The sequence below is a fragment of the Tachypleus tridentatus genome, chromosome 11, assembly GCF_004210375.1.
Source record: "Tachypleus tridentatus isolate NWPU-2018 chromosome 11, ASM421037v1, whole genome shotgun sequence".
NCBI classification, from domain to species: domain Eukaryota; kingdom Metazoa; phylum Arthropoda; class Merostomata; order Xiphosura; family Limulidae; genus Tachypleus; species Tachypleus tridentatus.
The window spans coordinates 11,267,148-11,291,658 of NC_134835.1; the positions used below are offsets into that span (position 1 = coordinate 11,267,148).

Consider the following 24,511-nt stretch of genomic DNA (forward strand, 5'->3'; position numbering starts at 1 on the left):
CTCATACTTAGGTATTTTGACTTATAACAATTGTTCTGGAGCTGTTCAGAATAATAAATATGTACTTTTCACAAAATAAAAGCTTGGATTTATTTCGAACAAAAGTTTGTGACTATATGTGATTTTACCACGATAAGACGAAAACTGTTTAATAGTGTGGAATGCATATTTTTTAGATTAAGACTGGATAACTTTTTTAATACAAACTGACAAACATTTAAACAAAATAAGATATTAACTCAGTAGCTATTCTAAAGTTTAAATTTCCTCAACTTAATTATTGATTTTTGTAACTTAATTTTGCTGGTGGCGTCATTTAATTTGAAACTTAGTTCTGCTGGTGACGTCATTCAATTTGTACCTTAGTTCTGCTGGTGACGTCATTTAATTTGTAACTTAGTTTTGCTGGTGACGTCATTTAATTTGTAACTAAGTTCTGCTGGTGACGTCATTTACTTTCCTTCGTTATTGTTTATTTCCTGGTTTGATTTCTTCAACTTTTCAGTAGTTTATTCAGTCACCAATGAAGCAATTTTTCTTAGTTTTTATCTATTCTGTGAAACTTGATAGCTTTTCATTACACGATCTTTTTAGTTTTACTTTTGTGTATTTGCACTAGTTTGTTCAGTTGTGCATCTGTTCACCTGTTGTTAATCTTTTCTAGTTTGAAACAATCTTGTAGCACATTTATGGTTATCCAATGGTAAACCTTCTATTGCATTAACCTGTTCAGTACCGTAGACGAAATAAGTCGTCCAAGCCGATCGGTAACACAGTGCCACGGACGAGTTAATTCGTTTTCACTGATACCTAACTTCAACGCTAGATTTCAGCACCATGCATGCATTTGACCTACTTACAAATTGTTTCACTTTCGATCCAAAATGGCGTCATGAAAATGTTAGATAATGAAAAAGCATTAGAGTTGTATTATAGCAGCTGAAATACTTGGCAGTCAAGAGGTTAAACCAGCATAAAACGTTTAGAAAAGAACATTTTCTCATAAACCACATCGTACAACGTATTTTCTAATATACTTGAGTACTTCATCAGAATGATAAGAGAAATATTGGAGTACTACCGTTTTGAGAAACTTTTTAAGTTACTTATAAAATTTTCAAGTGTGCATTGTAACTTATTCAGTTCCTAGATAATTAAGGCATACATGAACATCGTAAAAGTTAGATATACTTGAAATAATTGAACATCCACAGTAACTAAGATCAGTGGGTCTCTTAACAACTTGGCAAAAATAATTAGAGACAAAATGTTTGTGTTTATTTTTTATTATTTTTTAAATTAAACCACTAACCAAGACTTCTTTATAAGGAGTAGTATTGTCTTTAAAGTGCTTTACAGGCATTGAATTTGTGGATTCTGTCATTTAAAAGTTTCGTGAATAATCAAAGTAAATTATTATAAGCTCATGGCTATTAGTAGTTTATAATGAAAATTTGGTCTCCTATATGATTGTTGTCATTAATATAATGTTTAGCTCTAATTAACAGAAGTGAAGTGGGAAGTTATCATGTTAAACTACTAAATAAAACATAATAAGTAAATACAAATTTTAACCACTGGTGAATCATTAGATTGCTATGTTTTCAAGATACTTATGTTTGTTAGGAACAGAATTGAAAGAAAGCATTAAAGAAATGAATAATCCGTATTTTCTAGGGTTATTGTGAAGGGAGAAAACCACAAATGTTAACACAGTTCTGTCTAATTAACATTTCATATTTTTAAGGTACCCACAACTTACCAATGCCTTTAAGATAAAGTTTCAAATAAGTTATTTTTTAAAATAAAATGTTTTATTATGATGACGTTTTATTTCTACAAAGGGTGACATGATCACATCAAACAACTGTTGACCAATCATATCATTGTGATACAGATTCATACGAAACATTCCTAGAATTAATAGAAGCTAACCTGAATTATTCAGTAAAAATATAGATCTGGTAGAGAACTACACAAATTAAATCTAAGAGAGCTTACAGATGTCGTTAGAAAGTATTGAAATTGCTTTTAGAATTATACATTTCATGTTTTTTCAAATTAAAAAAAACAGTTTTTTATATATGTATATGATCGGACAAAGTTCATATCTCCATAGAAAAAACAGTAAATGTAATTGTTGTAAAGAGTTGTAAAATGTAATTTGAAACACTTAGGAAATTAACACATAATGGAAAATTCTTCAATTAGTTTTTAGCTGATGAAAATAAATACAAACTGGCATTTAATAAAGTTCTTCAATTTAGAAAGAAATTGTAGAATATAAAGTAGAGAATTTCCAAGAATCTGTCATAAAAATTATGGATACACTAAGAGTGAAACTTATTGGTAATCAAATAAGAGAAGAAGAAACGAAATAACGGCTTAGATATTTGTATTTATGGTTCAAAACCATAGTAAATAGATATACAATAAATAAGGCTGAACCTATGTGCTTATTGGTGCTTGGACCTAATATCTGTTTTTATTCTACCTACAGTTGTGGATCAGAAGTCATCATTCTAAAACAGTTTTTCAGGTTAAATATTAAAAATTGTATTTTAGAAAAATTGTTAACTACTTGTAGTTTATTAATAAGTTTAACGATACTTTATTTTACTAACCAAATAAAGATTTTAACTTTAGCTATGATTTTTACTTCCACAAATTGTTTAACCTCTTTACAACTTCCCAGCACATCAAACTATTTAATCTCATTATATATCCCAAGTACATCAAACTATTTAATCTTTTTATGTATCCCCAGTTCATCAAACTATTTAATCTCGTTATATATCCCCAGTACATAAAACTATTTAATCTCGTTATATATCCCCAGTTCATCAAACTATTTAATCTCTTTATATGTCCCCAGTTCATCAAACTACTTAATCTCTTTATATATCCTCAGTTCATCAAACTATTTAATCTCGATTTATATCCCCAGTACATCAAACTATTTAATCTCGTTATATATCACCAGTACATCAAACTATTTAATCTTTTTATGTATCCCCAGTTCATCAAACTATTTAATCTCGTTATATATCCCCAGTACATAAAACTATTTAATCTCGTTATATATCCCCAGTTCATCAAACTATTTAATCTCTTTATATGTCCCCAGTTCATCAAACTACTTAATCTCTTTATATATCCTCAGTTCATCAAACTATTTAATCTCGATTTATATCCCCAGTACATCAAACTATTTAATCTCGTTATATATCACCAGTACATCAAACTATTTAATCTCTTTTATATATCCCCAGTTCATTAAAATATTTAATCTCGTTATATATCCTCAGTTCATCAAACTATTTAATCTCGATTTATATCCCCAGTACATCAAACTATTTAATCTCGTTATATATCCCCAGTTCATTAAAATATTTAATCTCGTTATTAATCCCTAGTACATCAAACTATTTAATCTCGATTTATATCCCCAGTACATCAAACTATTTAATCTCGTTATATATCCCCAGTACATCAAACTATTTAATCTCTTTATATATCCTCAGTTCATCAAACTATTTAATCTCGTTATATATCCCCAGTTCATTAAAATATTTAATCTCGTTATATATTCCCAGTACATCAAACTATTTAATCTCTTTATATATCCACAGTACATCACAAAAACTTTTGAGTTAAGTTATATATCCCCAGTTCATCAAACTATTTAATCTCGTTATATATCCCCAGTACATCAAACTATTTAATCTCTTTATATATCCCCAGTTCATTAAAATATTTAATCTCGTTATATATCCCTAGTACATCAAACTATTTAATTTCTTTTATATATCCCCAGTTCATTAAAATATTTAATCTCGTTATATATCCCCAGTTCATCAAACTATTTAATCTCGTTATATATCCCCAGTTCATCAGACTATTTAATCTCTTTATATGTCCTCAGTTCATCAAACTATTTAATCTTTTTATATATCCCCAGTTCATTAAAATATTTAATCTCGTAATATATTCCCAGTACATCAAACTATTTAATCTCTTTATATATCCTCAGTACATCACAAAACCTTTTGAGTTAAGTTATGTATCGCCAGTTTATCAAACTTTCTAATTTCTTTATATATCCCCAGTTCATCAAACTATTTAATCTCTTTATATGTCCCCAGTTCATCAAACTACTTAATCTCTTTATATATCCTCAGTTCATCAAACTATTTAATCTCGATTTATATCCCCAGTACATCAAACTATTTAATCTCGTTATATATCACCAGTACATCAAACTATTTAATCTCTTTTATATATCCCCAGTTCATTAAAATATTTAATCTCGTTATATATCCTCAGTTCATCAAACTATTTAATCTCGATTTATATCCCCAGTACATCAAACTATTTAATCTCGTTATATATCCCCAGTTCATTAAAATATTTAATCTCGTTATTAATCCCTAGTACATCAAACTATTTAATCTCGATTTATATCCCCAGTACATCAAACTATTTAATCTCGTTATATATCCCCAGTACATCAAACTATTTAATCTCTTTATATATCCTCAGTTCATCAAACTATTTAATCTCGTTATATATCCCCAGTTCATTAAAATATTTAATCTCGTTATATATTCCCAGTACATCAAACTATTTAATCTCTTTATATATCCACAGTACATCACAAAAACTTTTGAGTTAAGTTATATATCCCCAGTTCATCAAACTATTTAATCTCGTTATATATCCCCAGTACATCAAACTATTTAATCTCTTTATATATCCCCAGTTCATTAAAATATTTAATCTCGTTATATATCCCTAGTACATCAAACTATTTAATTTCTTTTATATATCCCCAGTTCATTAAAATATTTAATCTCGTTATATATCCCCAGTTCATCAAACTATTTAATCTCGTTATATATCCCCAGTTCATCAGACTATTTAATCTCTTTATATGTCCTCAGTTCATCAAACTATTTAATCTCTTTATATATCCCCAGTTCATTAAAATATTTAATCTCGTAATATATTCCCAGTACATCAAACTATTTAATCTCTTTATATATCCTCAGTACATCACAAAAACTTTTGAGTTAAGTTATGTATCGCCAGTTTATCAAACTTTCTAATTTCTTTATATATCCCCAGGTCATCAAACTATTTAATCTCGTTATATATCCCCAGTACATCAAACTATTTAATCTCGTTATATATCCCCAGTTCATCAAACTATTTAATCTCGTTATATATCACCAGTTAATTAAAATATTTAATCTCGTTATATATTCCCAGTACATCAAACTATTTAATCTCTTTATATATCCCTAGTACATCAAACTATTTAATCTCTTTATATATCCTCAGTACATCACAAAAACTTTTGAGTTAAGTTATATATCCCCAGTACATCAAACTATTTAATCTCTTTATATGTTTTCAGTTCATCAAACTATTTAATCTCTTTATGTATCCTCAGTACATAATAGAAACCTTTGAGTTATGTTTGATGACGGTTGAGAATCAGTTCTATTTAGCAGGAAATGTATGTGTGAGAAGCAATGAATTACATAGCTATGTTCTCTTAATTAAAGCAACATAAAATGTCTGTTCAATAGCTGTATGCATAAAGCACAAACATTAAAAGTGTAACTTTTAACTCTTAAGTGTGTTCGATGATTAATTTTACTTGAAGAAAGAAACCAGAGCATTGATTAACAAACCAAATAACTGTGAACGTTAAAACTAACCAACAATCGTGTTATATGGAATAAACACATTATTCTAATAATGCACAGAAACTGATGAGTAGAGACTAAAAGCATGATTCTGTAACTAAGTTATTAATATGATATGTTGCATGACCTTGCATGATATGTGTTTAACTGCGCTGCATATTTTCCATCTATAGGTGGCGCTGTACGAACTCAAGCAAACGCTCAGCGTTTAGGTAAGCACTTGGACAATATTTTTGTTATTAAAATAATTTTTATTTATATTCCACTAATTTAAGCATCGTTAAATATCGTTTAATTACATTATAATAATATTAATTATAAAATGTGTTGAGGTAGCTTCCATTTCTGTATTATGTAATAGTAATACATAACATACAATATATTTGTAGGTGTAGCAAATGTTAGAAACCATTTGGGAACTTAGAATTTTTTGTGTGGATAAAATTAGATGGATTTATTATCTCACAGAAATGTATGAATATCTGAGATTTCGAATAAACAGTTAAACTATGACGCAAGCAAAAAAAAATTAATTAATTGAGCTCTTTATATTTTGTATAACTTTGAAAGTTACTTGAAGAAACTAACTTTGAAATTCGTAAAATTTATTCTAAAACTGTAGGTCCACAATTCAAATATAAATAATTAAAAAATATATCGTGATGTAAACAAATCCCAAAATTTGGTTTTTGTGTTTCCCTCAAAGCTACACGAGGGTTACCTGGGCTAGTAGTCCTTGATTTAGCAGTTTAAGACTAGAGGGAAGGAAGCTAGTCATCACAACCCACCGCCAACTCTTGGGTTACTTTTTTACCAACGAATAGTGGGATTGACCATCACGTTATAACGTACTCATGGCTGCAAGGGCGAACATGTTTGGTTGGGAAGAGGATTCGAACCACTAACCCTCGTATTACAAATGGATCACCCTAATCACCTGGCCAAGCTGGCCTTAAATCTCAAAGACAATTCTGTTTTAAAGTACAAGAATCCATTGAAATATCTTTCATTTTTTGCTGTTGTTGTCCTTTTTGGATACCCAATTTTTAGTTTATATATATATTTTTTTCCGATTCTCTAATACTTTTTTTTTTTGGTCTACATGAAGTGTAAACTTTGTGAGTAAAGCATGATTACAGACATTACTATCTTTGTTGACCCTTCGTTCTTTTGTCATTATCCTGCAGCTTTTATTAACCATTGATTTTATTAACATGTCTGTGAGGAAAGTAACACTGATTTCTATATCACATTGGAAAGACGAAACTCTTTTTCCCTAATATTTGCTCCTTGACTTAACGTTCGTTATTTAACTACAGTTTCTGTGTACCATCAAGAAATACTTTTCGTCTCCCGTGCTCCTCGTGACATGTCCTCTCAGTAGGTGATGGTTTTTCAAGAGAAAGTCGATAAAAGCAATGTATTAAAATGGTTCTTGTTACTGAGCAGAGCTTTACTAACAAGAGATTCACGAAACGAAATATCTTGAAGAACGACAAGTAGCGCACAGTCATTAATCTCTCTAGAACGTATGACGTTTCAAGTAGTGATTTGCCATGGATGAGATAAAAGGAAACGCATGCATCCAATTATTTCTCGTCTTTAACATTTCGGTTCTGCTTGGATCCAGAGCTGAGAGGACTTTTCACCACAGGCCCATTTTACACTGTTGTATTCACATGAACGTGTGTGTGAGAGAGAGAGTTTTGTTAGAGCAAAGACACATCGAGCTATCTGTTATGTTTACCGAGAGGAATCGAACCACTGAATTTAGTGTTGTAAATCCGTTGACTTGCCGCTGTCCCAGTATGGGACAACATGCAACTAGTATTAAGATTAAGACCAACAACAGAACGTTCCAGCAAGTTACAACATGTAATTAGTCTTACAATTAAAAACCAACAACAGAACATTCGTATACACCAGTTAATTTAGATTTGTTTTATAATTACAGAGATACCAAGAACTATTTCAAAACTGTGTAAACTGGCTCTGAGAAGGTTTTTTATTTTATTTTATATCTTGAACCGTTTGGAAGCTTTAAAACTAGTAAAATAGTTTGTCTAATGAATCATTTATATAAGGTTTAATAATGGCAAATAAAAGCTGTGTGAGACTGTATGAAAGTCTGTGTTCCATGTGTGTTTCTTGTGATCTTGGTGGTTCCTAAAATGTGAAAATGTTAATTGATGGAAAACAAGAGGGAATACTCAATGGCCGTGGCACTTGGAATTCTTTAAGGCAGGAGTCATGTAAATTAATCTATGATACTTTTTTTTTCTTTTATTTTTAATAGTTATATTTTTATGCGCCAAGTGTGAGGCGCGCGAGTACCCGATTCGGTTTTATTACTCATGAGTATCTATATCACTCTATCCTCATAATAAAATTCTTATAGACAGTATTAGAATAGGGGCCGGCATGGCCAAGCGTGTTAAGGCGTTTGACTCGTAATCTGAGGGTCGCGGGTTCGAATCCCGGTCGCGCCAAACATGCTCGCCTTTTCAGCCGTGGGGGCGTTATAATGTGACGGTCAATATCACTATTCGTTGGTAAAAGAGTACCCCAAGAGTTGGCGATGGGTGGTGATGACTAGCTGCCTTCCCTCTAGTCTTACACTGCTAAATTAGGGACAGCTAGCGCAGATAGCCCTCGAGTAGCTTTCAGCGAAATTAAAACAAACAAACAAAGTATTAGAATAAATTAATGTATGAGACCTTGGATTTGGTCAAAATTCATCAATCGAAAGGGTGGGACCTCTTGACTCCAAAAATGTAATTAAAGCTTAAATCAGTCAAGAGATGACGCGGCTATGAGTTAGAATACTGCACTTGAAAACATGTGAGAACTATTCTATGAGCCGTTATGCCGCGGCTAAAAAATGTACAAATTTGGAATTAGACTGGAATTTTCAACCTGTTCGTTTGGGTACTTGGGCTAAATATATCATTTAATAAACAAGTGTGCAACTGCATCACTTCATAACGGGAGGAACTCGTCCACAGAACTGACTGCCACTATTATAACGCGCACATTCCTGAAAATGCGAAACATGTTCAGCGGCGTCACGTCTCAGGACTCAAAATGTTGGAGATAAAATACATCTTATATGTAACCTTACCAGCCACATAAAGTTGAAACCTACAAAATATTATTTATTTTTCATAACAGTTTTCTTTAATGAACTAATAATAAATTTACTTTGTATTTCAGGATGACTGGTATGGGTTTTAACACTTTTACTAAAAAAGCAGAGAACAACGTTTCCACCTTCTAGGTAATCTTCAGGTCAAAACGTCGTTCTCTGCTTTATTGGTAAAAGTGTTAATACCCAAACCAGCCGTCCTGAGGCACATTTTTCTTTCAAGTGGGTTTCTTGTCATCACAAATTTACTTTGTATCTTAAAAACAACAATAAAAATACGAGCACGATCAAAATGTTAATTAAAGTACTGGTATACGAATTTTCTCAACAACGTTCTGATAACGAGATTTCTAACTTTCAGCTAAAACAAAAAAATATATAAAAAGATGATGATATGCCACGTCAAACATTTCCACCATTCTTTTCATTAACATCACCGTCGTAGAGAAAAGTTAAAGACACGCCTAGAAGTGTGCAGGAATCGTTGTGATTTACAACAGCACTCCTGCACGTTGTTAAGACTAAATTGAACGATCAAAATCATAATAAAAGGCTTAGCACAGTAATATGGGCTCTTTAAACTGACAGTGTTACTTAACAATTAGCTCTATTCTTAAGGTTAAGAACGCTCTCTGGAGTGAGATGATGAAATCTGATTGTCGTGGGATATTTCCGTATAGATAATTTCGTCTAATTTCTGATTGGTTAAGCGCGTACAACACGACAGAGGCTTATAAATTCAGTTGACGGCTGTAGTGTTATTCTAGTTCTTAAAGTCAAAGTTGTATTAAGTGAAAAAAAAAATTGTTTGGTTTTTAAATGTAAGTTGTGTACACCAGTTGATATGAACGTGTTTCTGTTCTAACGATAATTATTTTGAAAAATAACGCTTGAGACAAATTTCGTGAAACATTATTTAAAATATTATATCTAGAATATTTCTTTAAAGAATATATATATATTTAAACTACCTATAATTATATATATCTAGTTAGTTTTTTGTAACAGATGCAAAACATAACAAACCAGTTTTAGAATATTAATAAATACTGTTGGATTAAACGACAAAAGGATGTAAGACACTACAATCAAGCCAGATATATCTTGAATAGTTCGATATTTGTAGTTCGGTAATTTAATTTATTTTGGATTTACTCAAGCATTTTCACCCTTTCATTCCTAACACAGGTTAAGTTTTACCGTTAAATTTCGTTATTTTGTCAGTGTTTTATAGCAACGTTACTTGTAATCTTTAAAACAGTATAACTTTGCTTTAGGCTTCTAAGCTGTATTTGTATAACGTTCAAAAATCATCCTGTTATAATAGAAGTTCTCGAATAACAATTCAAACCACTCCGTCGCCTGGTATAAACTTGACTTCAGGCCTATAAGAAGTCCTTGTGTAACATTCCAAGCCACTTTATTACAGTATCTAACTTGACTCTAGGCCTATAAGAAGTCCTCGTTTAATATTCCAAACCATTTTGTTACAATATTCCGTGTTATAAGTTTTTAGTATCAACGAATTTACTGCACTCAGGTGAGACACAGTAGTTAAAATCCTTTGTACAAGGACCATATGGTGCAAATACCTCATAGTTATCTTCTCATAAACAAAAACAACTGAAGGAAACATCTTAAGGCTTAAGCGAAGAGAAATACGGAAACATCAACAGAACTCATATTCTTAAACTACTGTTGGTAAACAATCAGTAATTATTGCTTTTAACACTTAACATAAACTACCACACTTTATTATAAAGGATGTACATAAATTATTCACCCCATCATAAGACTTTATAAATTCCATATTATGTGAGTTATCTTAAAACAGTTTGCGCAATGGAACAAATTCTTGTTTTGTGTTATTAATTACGACAAACCGTTTTAAGATAGCTCATGTAATAAAAATGTACAAAGGCCTATAATGGGGTGAATAATTTAAGAACACCCTGTACATCTATTTCATTTTATATTCTTGATTTTATTATTTCAAAAGGCTGTGAAATGAAACTGTTTTTATCTTTCAGATGCTCACCCAGATGTTGCGGTTGGTAAGTTGTATTAATAGTGATAACAAAATTAATACGATAGTGTTAACTAGTGATGTTATGTGAAAGACTTACTCTGTACAACAGATAGTGAGGCGAAACATGTAGTTTTGGGTATTTCTTTATTTTCAACGTTCTGTTATTCCTTTTAGGAACGCCTATAGGTGGGACAAACAACGTAATATTTCAAATCAGACAACAAAATTGAGAGTGCTTAATTATCTCTTGAACTTGTAATTTTTTGGGCTCTAGGAATAGATGTATCTGTATAAAGCCTATCGAACATAACAGTAATGACTTGTTCTGATGAGAAGTAAATATGTTTATTTATTTATTTTTCCTTTATCTTTTAATGACATATGAAACTACATGTCTTTAGAAGATCAAGGATACTGTAAGGACAGATGTAATATTATCATCATCTAGAAATTACTGCTGCTTTTATGTTTTCTAATGTATTGTGTTTTTGTAAGGTAAATTATTGTTAAATCTTTATAAGAATATATTATTGGTTCGGCCGATAGGTGTCACTGTTGATATAATTATAGATTGATATTATTCTTTGGCTGATATACGTCTGTTGGATGTACAAGACTCTTTAAGGCAAGTGTTATTATTTATTTTATTTTATGACTTAATATTTAATAATCGGTTTCTTTTCATGACAGCTATGTGGAAAGTTATTTGTTTCAAAAAAGTTAGTTTTGATAAACTTTTGTTAAGTAACTCCGTAAGAGTCGTACGTTGTGTTTCCTATTACATTGTTGTCTACGCTTTGCTAATATTGTTGACACCACGTTACTCGATTCTTCGGTATTTTTATTGTTACCTTAAGGTGATTATTGTTACCTAATAGCTCGCGTAGTTTAAAGAAAGTTTGAGGCCTCATCTGAGCAATGTATAAAGACGACCAAGTTAGTGCAAGTTAAGAAAAGTTCAATAATATGCAGTTCAATAAGAAAATCAGTTAGTGAGTGATTAGCTGTAATGTGCAACATTTTAAAGTGAGTCTCACAGAGATAATAGGATAACCTGGCTTGTCAAAGGGTGTTCTAAAGTTAATTGAACTTGCCTGTTTGGACTTTCACAAACATTTGCGAAAGTTTTTTAAGGTTCAGAATACAACTGTGGTAACCCATGGGTACCGTAAATCAATTATTTACTAATTCTATTGTGATAAGAGTATAGAGAAATAACCCATCTTGTCAATTAGATTCTAATGTAATTGAATCAGCTTGAGTGAACTTTTCACAAGAAAATAGAATTATCTAGAGTTTTAAATACAATTGTGATCGTGATATTCTATAGTACAAAGCATATTTGTACCTACTTTGACTTGTTTTGAATATATTATATCCAATCAACTGGACTGTGATCTTCAATTCATTTTTCGAATTTATCTCCAACAAATCACAGACACCTAGTGTAGAAGAATCCCAGCCCACCTACACATAAAAATCTTAACGGTGTCATTCTTGATATATCTTTTGGTTGCCATTACACAATTTGTTAACAGTGTCATTGTTAATATGATTATGGGGTTGGCAATACACGTTTGCCTGACAGTTGACATTGTTGATATATTTAATAGTTAACATTACATGTTTGCCTGATGGATATATACCTTTCTGAACTGCAGTCATTTCTTGTTAGATGTAGCTCTCCATCAGAGCAGTCCAGTATTTCCTATTCTTAGCATACCGCGTGCATCTACTTCCTACTTCTGCCACTATATCGTCCCTCCATTTTCTATTTTGCCTTCCATTAGATCTTTTCCCTGTTCTGGGAACATAAATATCCAGTGTGAATCCGCTGAAGTTAAATGGCTTGTTTTGTTCGAAATTTATAAACGTTCCTGGTCAAATATCTGAAGTTTCTGATTAAAAAATCTTTAATAACAGTTATAGTTTTTGAGATTCATAATATACGAACTGTAGCAGACCAACGATATATACTATATTTAGCGCGTTGCGTTGATTACATCAATAGACGTGAGGAGAGTTTCTAGAAATTTCAGTATATACAACAATACCACCGATATACTAGTGTTTACATTTTACATACACATATATTGTTAATTTTCACAATCAAGAATCTTTTAAAACTTTAGAGAATAGGCAATATTTTTAATAAAGATTTAACAGTATAAGTTGTGTACATTTCAAAACATAAGTTTAACTTAATTTATGACCATAAAATTATTTAGCACGTGAATGTGTATCGGCACAAATATTATCAACCCCTTTGACACAGAATATTTTCAAATCATACTCTTCTAATGGTAAATCTAATTTAACAGTCTTCTGTTGTTGTCCTTCATTTAGTTCCAAAACGTCAACAGGGTATGATTAGTGTAAATAACAATAGGTTCTTGTAATGCAGATCTCTACACAATGAAATGTTCTAAAGCTAACACTAAAACCAATGTTTCTTTTTTCCAGAACAATAATTTTTTGGTAACAATTAAACCCTTAAAAATTAAAAACAAAGTGGGTGTTCAATACCTTTGTTTTCTGATTTAAAAGAATAGCACCACCACCACAATTACTGACATTAACAGCTTATGCGAAAGGCTTGTTAAGATCTGGTGCCATCAAAACAGGTTAAGCGCACAGTAAAGATTTGACCTTTACAAAAACAGATTGACATGTCTCAAACCACTTGAAACTTTAGATATTTTTCTTCAATAATATTGTTAATAGTAGAGTGATGTCAGCAAAATGTTTAGAAAACTTCCTCTGATAATAAGCCATTCCCAAAACTTTTCTTGTTTGTAGGAATTGGGTAATTCACAATACAATCAATTTTAATACGACTGAAGGGTCTTTAGAAAGCTGTGAAAGGTTTCAAAAGAGCAACAGGAAATTTATGGTTAGGTTTTTCGATCAGATGACAGGTTTGACAATATTACAAAACTGAAAAAACATCTTACCTAATTTTCAGTCAAAAGAAACATCTCACAATTTTGTCATATGTCTTGTTCACATGTAAATGACCTCTTATGGGGAGTTCATTAAAAACTTTGAATATTTGAGACTGAAATGCTTTTTAAGAAATATTTGATAAACTACAGTCCAGTCCTCTGAAACTGGCATATCTGGAGGTATTTATTTCTTCATAAGCACACCATTTTTGAAAAAAATAACCATTTGGAACTTCTTACAGTTCATCTTTTAAGAGTGCATATTTACATAGAGTGCATATTTACATAGTGAAGAGATATATAATTTCTTTACTTTTAGTAAATGTAACTTTACCAGGTGAACAAACTCACTCATGTCCATTATTTTCATACAACGAGGAATCATCAGTCGGACAGTTATCCAAAAGATCCCAGTTGGATAAAATGATTATGAGACAATCTGTAAAATCATCCTCTGAACACGTGTCTATCATTCGTTTTTGGCTTAAATTCTTAGCTTGAGCTCGAGTCGCATCACACATTAGGATTCTCCTCAACAACAATATCATACTTCGATGAAACAGTGGTCGGTTCACTAACTGTTTGGGGTTCAACAACAATTTTTTCAGGCTAGTCTAAAGATGGTCTAAGATGGCTGAAACGTTGTACACTACTTTATTTTAATAAAACAGCTCTAACTGTTTGGGGTTCACCCATACTAGCAGTGGTCGTTTTGTTTGGGGTTCAACAACAATTTTTCAGGCTAGTCTAAAGATGGTCTAAGATGGCTGAAACGTCATCAAGGTCTAAATTTTTCTCTGAATGCATCAGCCTTTACACCAGTGGCCGAACCAACAACATTGGGTGATCTTGTGAAACTACATCCATATGTGGACACAAACACATTGGGTGATCTTGTGAAACTACATCCATATGTGGACACAAACACATTGGGTGATCTTGTGAAACTACATCCATATGTGGACACAAACACATTGGGTGATCTTGTGAAACTACATCTATATGTGGACACAATCACATTGAGTGATCTTGTGAAACTACATCCATATGTGGACACAAACACATTGGGTGATCTTGTGAAACTACATCCATATGTGGACACAAACACATTGGGTGATCTTGTGAAACTACATCTATATGTGGACACAATCACATTGAGTGATCTTGTGAAACTACATCCATATGTGGACACAAACACATTGGGTATTGCCTTCTTTCTCTCTTTTTCAAACACCAACATAACATGACCAGGTCTTTAACAAAAATGGCAAAAAGGCCTTGATGGTTTTCATTAAGTTTTATCCTGACTGTTAAAAGATTTCGAACGAGAGGAACTGGATTTTATAAAAGAACTCTTAAAGTTAGTGGATTGAACACGTATAGGTTTTTGCTGAGATGGTAGAAACTACATTTTATGAAAAGTGGGTTTATGTGTTGTGACGGATTTACTAATGTATATAAATTTTAATATATGTGCATATCTTCGTTTAATAGTTCAGGAATGCTATAACTTGTATTGTTAAATGTATCTTTCAAAAGTCCTCTAAATTCGTAAAAGATTCTCAAGCATAAGAATCAACAATGTATATCTATTTGCGCAAACACCAGTATTGTTGTGCCAACCGAACTTTGTCGAACTTCGTTTCAAAGTTTATAAGTTGCAACACGCGAGGAGACAGAATAGTATTGTTGGTTCGTTAATGTCACTATACTATAAACTTCGAAAGCTACAATTGTGATAAACGCTTATTAATCGGAAACTACAGATATTTGACCAAGATCATTTATAGATTTGACCATTACAAACTGTGTAACTTCAGTGAATTAGCTTCCAACGTCAGTATTATTCGACACTACTTAGTGTTGCTCGTGAAAAACTTACACGTGCTCAGTGAAGCAGTTAGTTGGCTAGCCATCAATATAAATGTACCTGTGCTATTAACATAAAACTATTTCGCTCTCCGTGAACCGTCGATGAAATATTCAGTTCCAGACCAGATAGAAGACTCAGTATTGTTTGTTTGTTAAACTTTAGTGTATGAATTATTATTTATAATAACCATTATTTTAAATTGTTTTGTTGTTTGTATATTAAAATATATTTGTGTTAAGAAAGAAAATTGTGTCTATCAATTTTGTTGGCAAATATCATAAATTTGATACATTTTTACAGTTAATTAACTTCTAAATTGAAATTAAAATTTCCTGCTATTTGAAATCGTAACATGTAACATCGTAACATAATAAATCAGAGATTCGTCCGAGATAAATTATAGTACGTTTGGTTTTTTTTTGGTTTTGAAATTTCGCACAAAGCTACTCGAAGGCTATCTGTGCTAGCCGTCCCGAATTTAGCAGTGTAAGACTAGAGGGAAGGCAGCTAGTCATCACCACCCACCGCCAACTCTTGGGCTACTCTTTCACCAACGAATAGTGGGATTGACCGTAACATTATAACACCCCCACGGCTGGGAGGGCGAGCATGTTTGGCGCGAACCCGCGACCCTCGGATTACGAGTCGCACGCCTTACGCGCCAGGCCATGCCAGGCCATTATAATACGTAACAGTGCTAAAGTGTAATCATCAAAAAGAGCAGCTGCTAACTGTAGTTTCAATTTTATTTTCATTCAAATAAGTTTTTAGAATAGTGTGTGCATAATTGTCTTAGTCTATCGAAACTAGTGCCAATATGCATAGAATTACACCATTGATCAAAATAAACTTACTTTTATTGGGTAAATTCCACATAAGTTTGACTATCATATCTTCGAAACTTGTATGCTTTGATAGAAGATGATTTAACCTTATTGCAATTCGTACAATCTTCCAGAGAGAGAGAGATAAGCTTCTTGTGCTTTACCAGTTTGTAATAATAATAACCATTTTTTGTTGGGCCATTCCATAATTTCGGCAACCTTCTTAAAATGTTGGAAACATTTATCAACTTCATTTCCATCGAATGGAGGTTAACATGTTAAACATGTTTAACATATTGATTAAACATGTCAATTTGTCTTGCTCGATAAAGGTTGAGTCTGATTTCCATTTCATTGAACATATTTTTTTTTGTCTTTAGTGCGAGCTTTTATCGGCCTCAAGTTTTTATCTTTTTTTTCATCTTTTATATGAGCTTGTCCTTTCTCGGCTTCAATACGAGATTGTTCAAGCACAATTTGTTTGAGTTTTAGCTGTATTTCTAAATTATCTTTATCACTCAATCCTGATTGGCTACTAGGGACACAATTGTTCTTCAGACAACAAATCATCGTTGACTAGTATTTGAATGATATGTTTTTTAATTTCATCTTTTAGTTGATTTCTTAATTTCTAATTCTAAAACTTTGGCAATGCCACTTTTGTTATATCTTTCTAGTTGCTCGAAGGAAGGTGATTCAAGAAAACCTTAATAAATATATGATCAAATATTGTTGGCTCTGATAAATATATATTGAATTATGCTTTGAATTTTCATTTAGATCAAATTATTTCTTTGTTTCAGATCTCTGAAACGAGCCCCAACTTATTATGTTACATTTTACAATTTCTAATAGCCTAAAACTCAGTTAAATTGTAACTTAAATTTAGAAGTTAAACTATTGTTGATATGAATCTAATTTATGATGCTTGATAGCAAGATAAATACGTACAGATTGTTTTCTTTCTTTTAACGAAAATATACTTTAATATACAAACAACAACACAATTTACAATAACGGTTATTACAAATAATGACCTCTATATAAAACTTTTACAAACTTACAACAAATATTGAGTCTTCTTTATAAATCCTTTTGGTTTCCTCTTGCCCAATATCTCAAACGAAGTGTTTGCTATTACTAACTGTTCTTTTTCTGTAAACTCAATAACTCTTTCTCCTTTATGTTTATTTGACCTATTCTATTTTTTCCTATGCTCTGAAATGGTTCATTGTCTCTATTATTTCCTATATTGGTACTGAAATCACCCAAAGTTACTTTGTACTTTACTTACCTTCTCTCAGTACCTTTTCAACATCATTACAGAATTTCTCATCATCATTGTACTCAGATGTTGGGACATAAACTTGGATTACTCTCAGTGATTCTTTTCCACCAATTTTTATATCTAGGGATATCACTCTGTTCAGTTCTGTATAAAAACTTCTAATACAGTCTTTAATTTTTGAATGGATGGCAAAGGCTACATCTTCAGCTTGTGAAACGTGTTCTGTCTTTCCCGCCTCATATATCCATACTTTTCTTGTTTCTACAAAGCCTTCTCTAATTATTTTATTTTCACTTAGACCCAAGATGTTCAATTTCATTTCTTTAACCTCTTCCTGTAGTCTTTCAAGGTCATCATTTATTTTAAATTCATACATTCTACGATAGGCTTGAACTTCCTTCATTTGTTTGAATTTCGCGCAAAGTTACACGACAGAAACGTTTCTTGATCAACAGTATCAAAAGGACTCAACTAGATTGGAGTATTTGTCGTGTATCAGTTAAACCACATTTACTTGGATTACTAAATATTGTCAAGAGACTTAAGTATACTGAAAAAAACTGAAGAAAGGTGAAAGATACTTACCACAATGTATAACATATACCATAAAGCATGGGTGAGGCAAGGAGATTGGGAGGCGTTTCTCTGCTGAGTGTCAGCAGGAGATATTTACGAAATTGATGGATAATGGACTAGCGCAAGTACCATCAGGTACTACTCCGTAATGGTATGCCCAGTGGTTTATGTATTAGTGGTAAAGGATTCTGCTATCAAGAAGATAATGACCTCAAACACTCATCCAACCTATTCTTAAATTACTTAGCTAAGAAAGAAGCTGCTGAAGTCATTCAATTTATAAATGAGGCAACATCTCACATGCTTTTTTGTTTGTTTGTTTGTTTTGGAATTTCGCACAAAGCTACTCGAGGGCTATCTGTGCTAGCCGTCTCTAATTTAGCAGTGGAAGACTAGAGGAAAGGCAGCTTGTCTTCACCACCCATTGCTAACTCTTGGGCTACTCTTTTACCAACGAATAGTGGGATTGACCGTTTCGTAATAACGCTCCCACGGCTGAAAGGGCGACCATGTTTGGTGTGACGGGGATTCGAACTCTTGACCCTCGGATTACGAGTCGAGTGCCTTAACCGTCTGCCCATGCCGGGTCTATCTTCCTTCATTTGTCTGTGATATTCACGTTAGATTTAGACGAGAAACATCAAGAAGCAGAACAATCTTTCTTCCATTTGAAGAATGTTCCATCTAGCCTTCAGCACTACGGCCTCTTTCATTTTCTATGCTTTGATTGAATTTTGGCCCTTCATTAACAAGCTGGTCACGCGCGTTGTTGGTGGATATTTTTATAGTGTTTAATAACTGAATTAGTTCCTGCAAGCCATTGATCAGAATGATTCTACCGCCTTCCAGTATGCTAAATCTGACAGTCAGTGACGTAACTTATCAAAACACTTCAAGGTCAGCCTGCTGCCCACGACTTCATCGTTTCCCGGAACTCCCGATCTGAGCAGGGTTATTACTGTCTGACGCAGCAATAAATGATACCTGCTACCCTTAATAGTGTCATTGTTCATAGAATTATTGTTTAGTATTACACATTAACCTGTAGGTGTCACTACTGATATTGTTATTATTTAGTATTACACATTCAGTGAATATGTGTCACTGTTGATATAATAATAGATTTACATTACACATTTAGTGAATATGTGTCACTGTTGGTATAATTATAGTTTGACATTACACTTTTTGTTCATAAGTGTCACTGTTATAGGTTTACATTACACACTTGACTGATGAATGTCACTGTTGATATAATTATAGGTTGTCATTACACTTTTGGTGGATAGGTGTCACTGTTGATACAATTATAGGTGGACATTACACTTTTATTGATAGATGCCACTGTTGATAAAATTAAATAGTGGTATAAATACTGACGCGATGAATATTGTCATAAAATGGTATAGAAAATCAAGAGAGGTGAAATTTAAGCGAGTGAATCAGGCGTACAAACTATAGAAGATTATGAATCAGGCGTACAAACCATAGGGGATTATGAATCAGGCGTACAAACCATAGAGGATTATGAATCAGGCGTACAAACCATAGGGGATTATGAATCAGGCGTACAAACCATAGAGGATTATGAATCAGGCGTACAAACCATAGAGGATTATGAATCAGGCCTACAAACCATAGGGGATTATGAATCAGGCGTACAAACCATAGGGGATTATGAATCAGGCGTACAAACCATAGAGGATTATGAATCAGGCGTACAAACCACAGGGGATTATGAATCAGGCGTACAAACCATAGGGGATTATGAATCAGGCGTACAAACCATAGAGGATTATGAATCAGGCGTACAAACCACAGGGGATTATGAATCAGGCGTACAAACCATAGGGGATTATGAATCAGGCGTACAAACCATAGAGGATTATGAGTTAATAAAGTTAACAGTTAAAAGAAAGTATTTTATAAGTTGGACAATTATTTTTAAATTCTTCATGTTGAAAAGATGAGCATAACTGAACGGAACAAAACATTATGTGTTGTACAGTAAATCAAACGACCTGAATAGACAAAGGTAGAATAGTGATAATTTTGAAATAAATCTCTTTTAAATAAAGGGAAAATTAAATTTTAGGAAGTCATTCGTTAAACTGTAATTATTTATGTATTTTTCTAGTGAATTATTAACTTTAGGTTTTTCCCAAGAAGCCTGTTTTCGCCTATCTCAAACAAACGCAGTTTTAAGCCTAATAAAAAATAATAATACACCCTTTTATGAGTTTCTGATTTTTGTTACTGACATCTATATGTTAAGACATAAAGCTCGTTTTAAAATTCAAATTGTTAAAAGTAGTTTATGTATTGCCAAATTGTTATTACTTTAAGCACTTTTTCTGTGGATCAGAGCCTTACATTGCTCTTTAGTAAGTTGAACTCAAACAATGGTACTAATAAGTATGTTGTTGTGTCCAATCCAAATATATTAAATACTTTAAATAATCATCGCTTCCTTTACAGAAAGAAGCCAGGCTGGTTTTGTTTTCTTTTTTATTAATTGTCTTTACTAATTCTTCAAAATATGAATAAATATAGAAAACACCTCTATACAAAAATTCTTCGTAAAATAAATGAATATTTAGCATTATAAATGAGATAATTCAGAACAGTTGTAGTTGTAGAGCAACCATAATACAGAACTTACCATCGCTACATGTATTTAATACAGAACTTACCATCGCTACATGTATTTAATACAGAACTTACCATCGCTACATGTATTTAATACAGAACTTACCATCGCTACATGTATTTAATACAGAACTTACCATCGCTACATATTTAATACAGAACTTACCATCGCTACATGTAATTAATACAGAACTTACCATCGCTACATGTATTTAATACAGAACTTACCATCGCTACATGTATTTAATACAGAACTTACCATCGCTACATGTATTTAATACAGAACTTACCATCGCTACATGTATTTAATACAGAACTTACCATCGCTACATGTATTTAATACAGAACTTACCATCGCTACATGTAATTAACAGAACTTACCATCACTACATGTATTTAATACAGAACTTACCATCACTACATGAACAGAACTTACCATCGCTACATGTATTTAATACAGAACTTACCATCGCTACATGTATTTAATACAGAACTTACCATCACTACATGTATTTAATACAGAACTTACCATCGCTACATGTATTTAATACAGAACTTACCATCGCTACATGTATTTAATACAGAACTTACCATCGCTACATGTATTTAATACAGAACTTACCATCGCTACATGTATTTAATACAGAACTTACCATCGCTACATGTATTTAATACAGAACTTACCATCGCTACATGTATTTAATACAGAACTTACCATCGCTACATGTATTTAATACAGAACTTACCATCACTACATGTATTTAATACAGAACTTACCATCACTACATGTATTTTAATACAGAATACTTACCATCGCTACATGTATTTAATACAGAACTTACCATCACTACATGTATTTAATACAGAACTTACCATCACTACATGTTTACATGTAATACAGAACTTACCATCACTACATGTATTTAATACAGAACTTACCATCGCTACATGTATTTAATCACTACAGAACTTACTTACCATCACTACATGTATTTAATACAGAACTTACCATCGCTACATGTATTTAATACAGAACTTACCATCGCTACATGTATTTAATACAGAATTTACCATCGCTACATGTATTTAATACAGAACTTACCATCACTACATGTATTTAATACAGAACTTACCATCACTACATGTATTTAATACAGAACTTACCATCACTACATGTATTTAATACAGAACTTACCATCGCTACATGTATTTAATACAGAATTTACCATCGCTACATGTATTTAATACAGAACTTACCATCACTACATGTATTTAATACAGAACTTACCATCACTACATGTATTTAATACAGAACTTACCATCGCTACATGTATTTAATACAGAACTTACCATCGCTACATGTATTTAATACAGAATTTACCATCGCTACATTACCAGAATTTACCATCACTACATGTATTTAATACAGAACTTACCATCGCTACATGTATTTAATTTACCATCGCTACATGTATTTAATACAGAACTTACCATCTTACCATCACTACCATTACATAATACCATCGCTACATGTATTTAATACAGAATTACCATCGCTACATGTATTTAATACAGAACTTACCATCACTACATGTATTTAATACAGAACTTACCATCGCTACATGTATTTAATACAGAACTTACCATCGCTACATGTATTTAATACAGAACTTACCATCACTACATGTATTTAATACAGAACTTACCATCGCTACATGTATTTAATACAGAACTTACCATCGCTACATGTATTTAATACAGAACTTACCATCGCTACATGTATTTAATACAGAACTTACCATCACTACATGTATTTAATACAGAACTTACCATCGCTACATGTATTTAATACAGAACTTACCATCACTACATGTATTTAATACAGTATTTAATACAGAACTTACCATCACTACATGTATTTAATACAGAACTTACCATCGCTACATGTATTTAATACAGAACTTACCATCGCTACATGTATTTAATACAGAACTTACCATCACTACATGTATTTAATACAGAACTTACCATCACTACATGTATTTAATACAGAACTTACCATCGCTACATGTATTTAATACAGAACTTACCATCACTACATGTATTTAATACAGAACTTACCATCACTACATGTATTTAATACAGAACTTACCATCACTACATGTATTTAATACAGAACTTACCATCGCTACATGTATTTAATACAGAACTTACCATCACTACATGTATTTAATACAGAACTTACCATTTAATACAGAACTACATGTATTTAATACAGAACTTACCATCGCTACATGTATTTAATACAGAACTTACCATCACTACATGTATTTAATACAGAACTTACCATCGCTACATGTATTTAATACAGAACTTACCATCACTACATGTATTTAATACAGAACTTACCATCACTACATGTATTTAATACAGAACTTACCATCATGTACATGTATTTAATACAGAAATTACCATCACTACATGTATTTAATACAGAACTTACCATCACTACTACATGTATTTAATACAGAACTTACCATCAGAACTACATGTATTTAATACAGAATTTACCATCACTACATGTATTTAATACAGAACTTACCATCGCTACATGTATTTAATACAGAACTTACCATCGCTACATGTATTTAATACAGAATTTACCATCACTACATGTATTTAATACAGAACTTACCATCACTACATGTATTTAATACAGAACTTACCATCGCTACATGTATTTAATACAGAACTTACCAGGACTACATGTATTTAATACAGAACTTACCATCACTACATGTATTTAATACAGAATTTACCATCCATCACTACATGTATTTAATACAGAACTTACCATCACTACATGTATTTAATACAGAACTTACCATCGCTACATGTATTTAATACAGAACTTACCATCGCTACATGTATTTAATACAGAACTTACCATCACTACATGTATTTAATACAGAACTTACCATCGCTACATGTATTTAATACAGAACTTACCATCACTACATGTATTTAATACAGAACTTACCATCACTACATGTATTTAATACAGAACTTACCATCACTACATGTATTTAATACAGAACTTACCATCGCTACATGTATTTAATACAGAATTTACCATCACTACATGTATTTAATACAGACCATCACTACATGTATTTTACCATCTACCATCGCTACATGTATTTAATACAGAACTTACCATCACTACATGTATTTAATACAGAATTTACCATCGCTACATGTATTTAATACAGAATTTACCATCACTACATGTATTTAATACAGAACTTACCATCACTACATGTATTTAATACAGAATTTACCATCGCTACATGTATTTAATACAGAATTTACCATCGCTACATGTATTTAATACAGAATTTACCATCGCTACATGTATTTAATACAGAATTTACCATCACTACATGTATTTAATACAGGGATTTACCA

At 31.9% G+C, this 24,511-nt stretch overlaps 1 protein-coding gene across 6 annotated transcripts in view; it reads left to right on the plus strand.

Annotated features, from left to right (window-relative positions):
* Window positions 1–24,511, plus strand: part of LOC143231671 (uncharacterized) — a 126,815-nt gene that overhangs the window by 78,328 nt on the left and 23,976 nt on the right. For 2 of the 6 annotated variants that reach the window (XM_076466248.1, XM_076466247.1), the window contains exons 4-5: window positions 5,888–5,926; window positions 10,890–10,913. The exons of 2 other annotated variants lie outside the window; for them this stretch is intronic. In XM_076466248.1, the coding sequence (XP_076322363.1) occupies window positions 5,888–5,926; window positions 10,890–10,913 (63 nt within the window). The remainder of the gene's footprint in view (window positions 1–5,887; window positions 5,927–10,889; window positions 10,914–24,511) is intronic. 2 more of the 6 variants (XM_076466250.1, XM_076466249.1) reach the window with 2 other exon arrangements.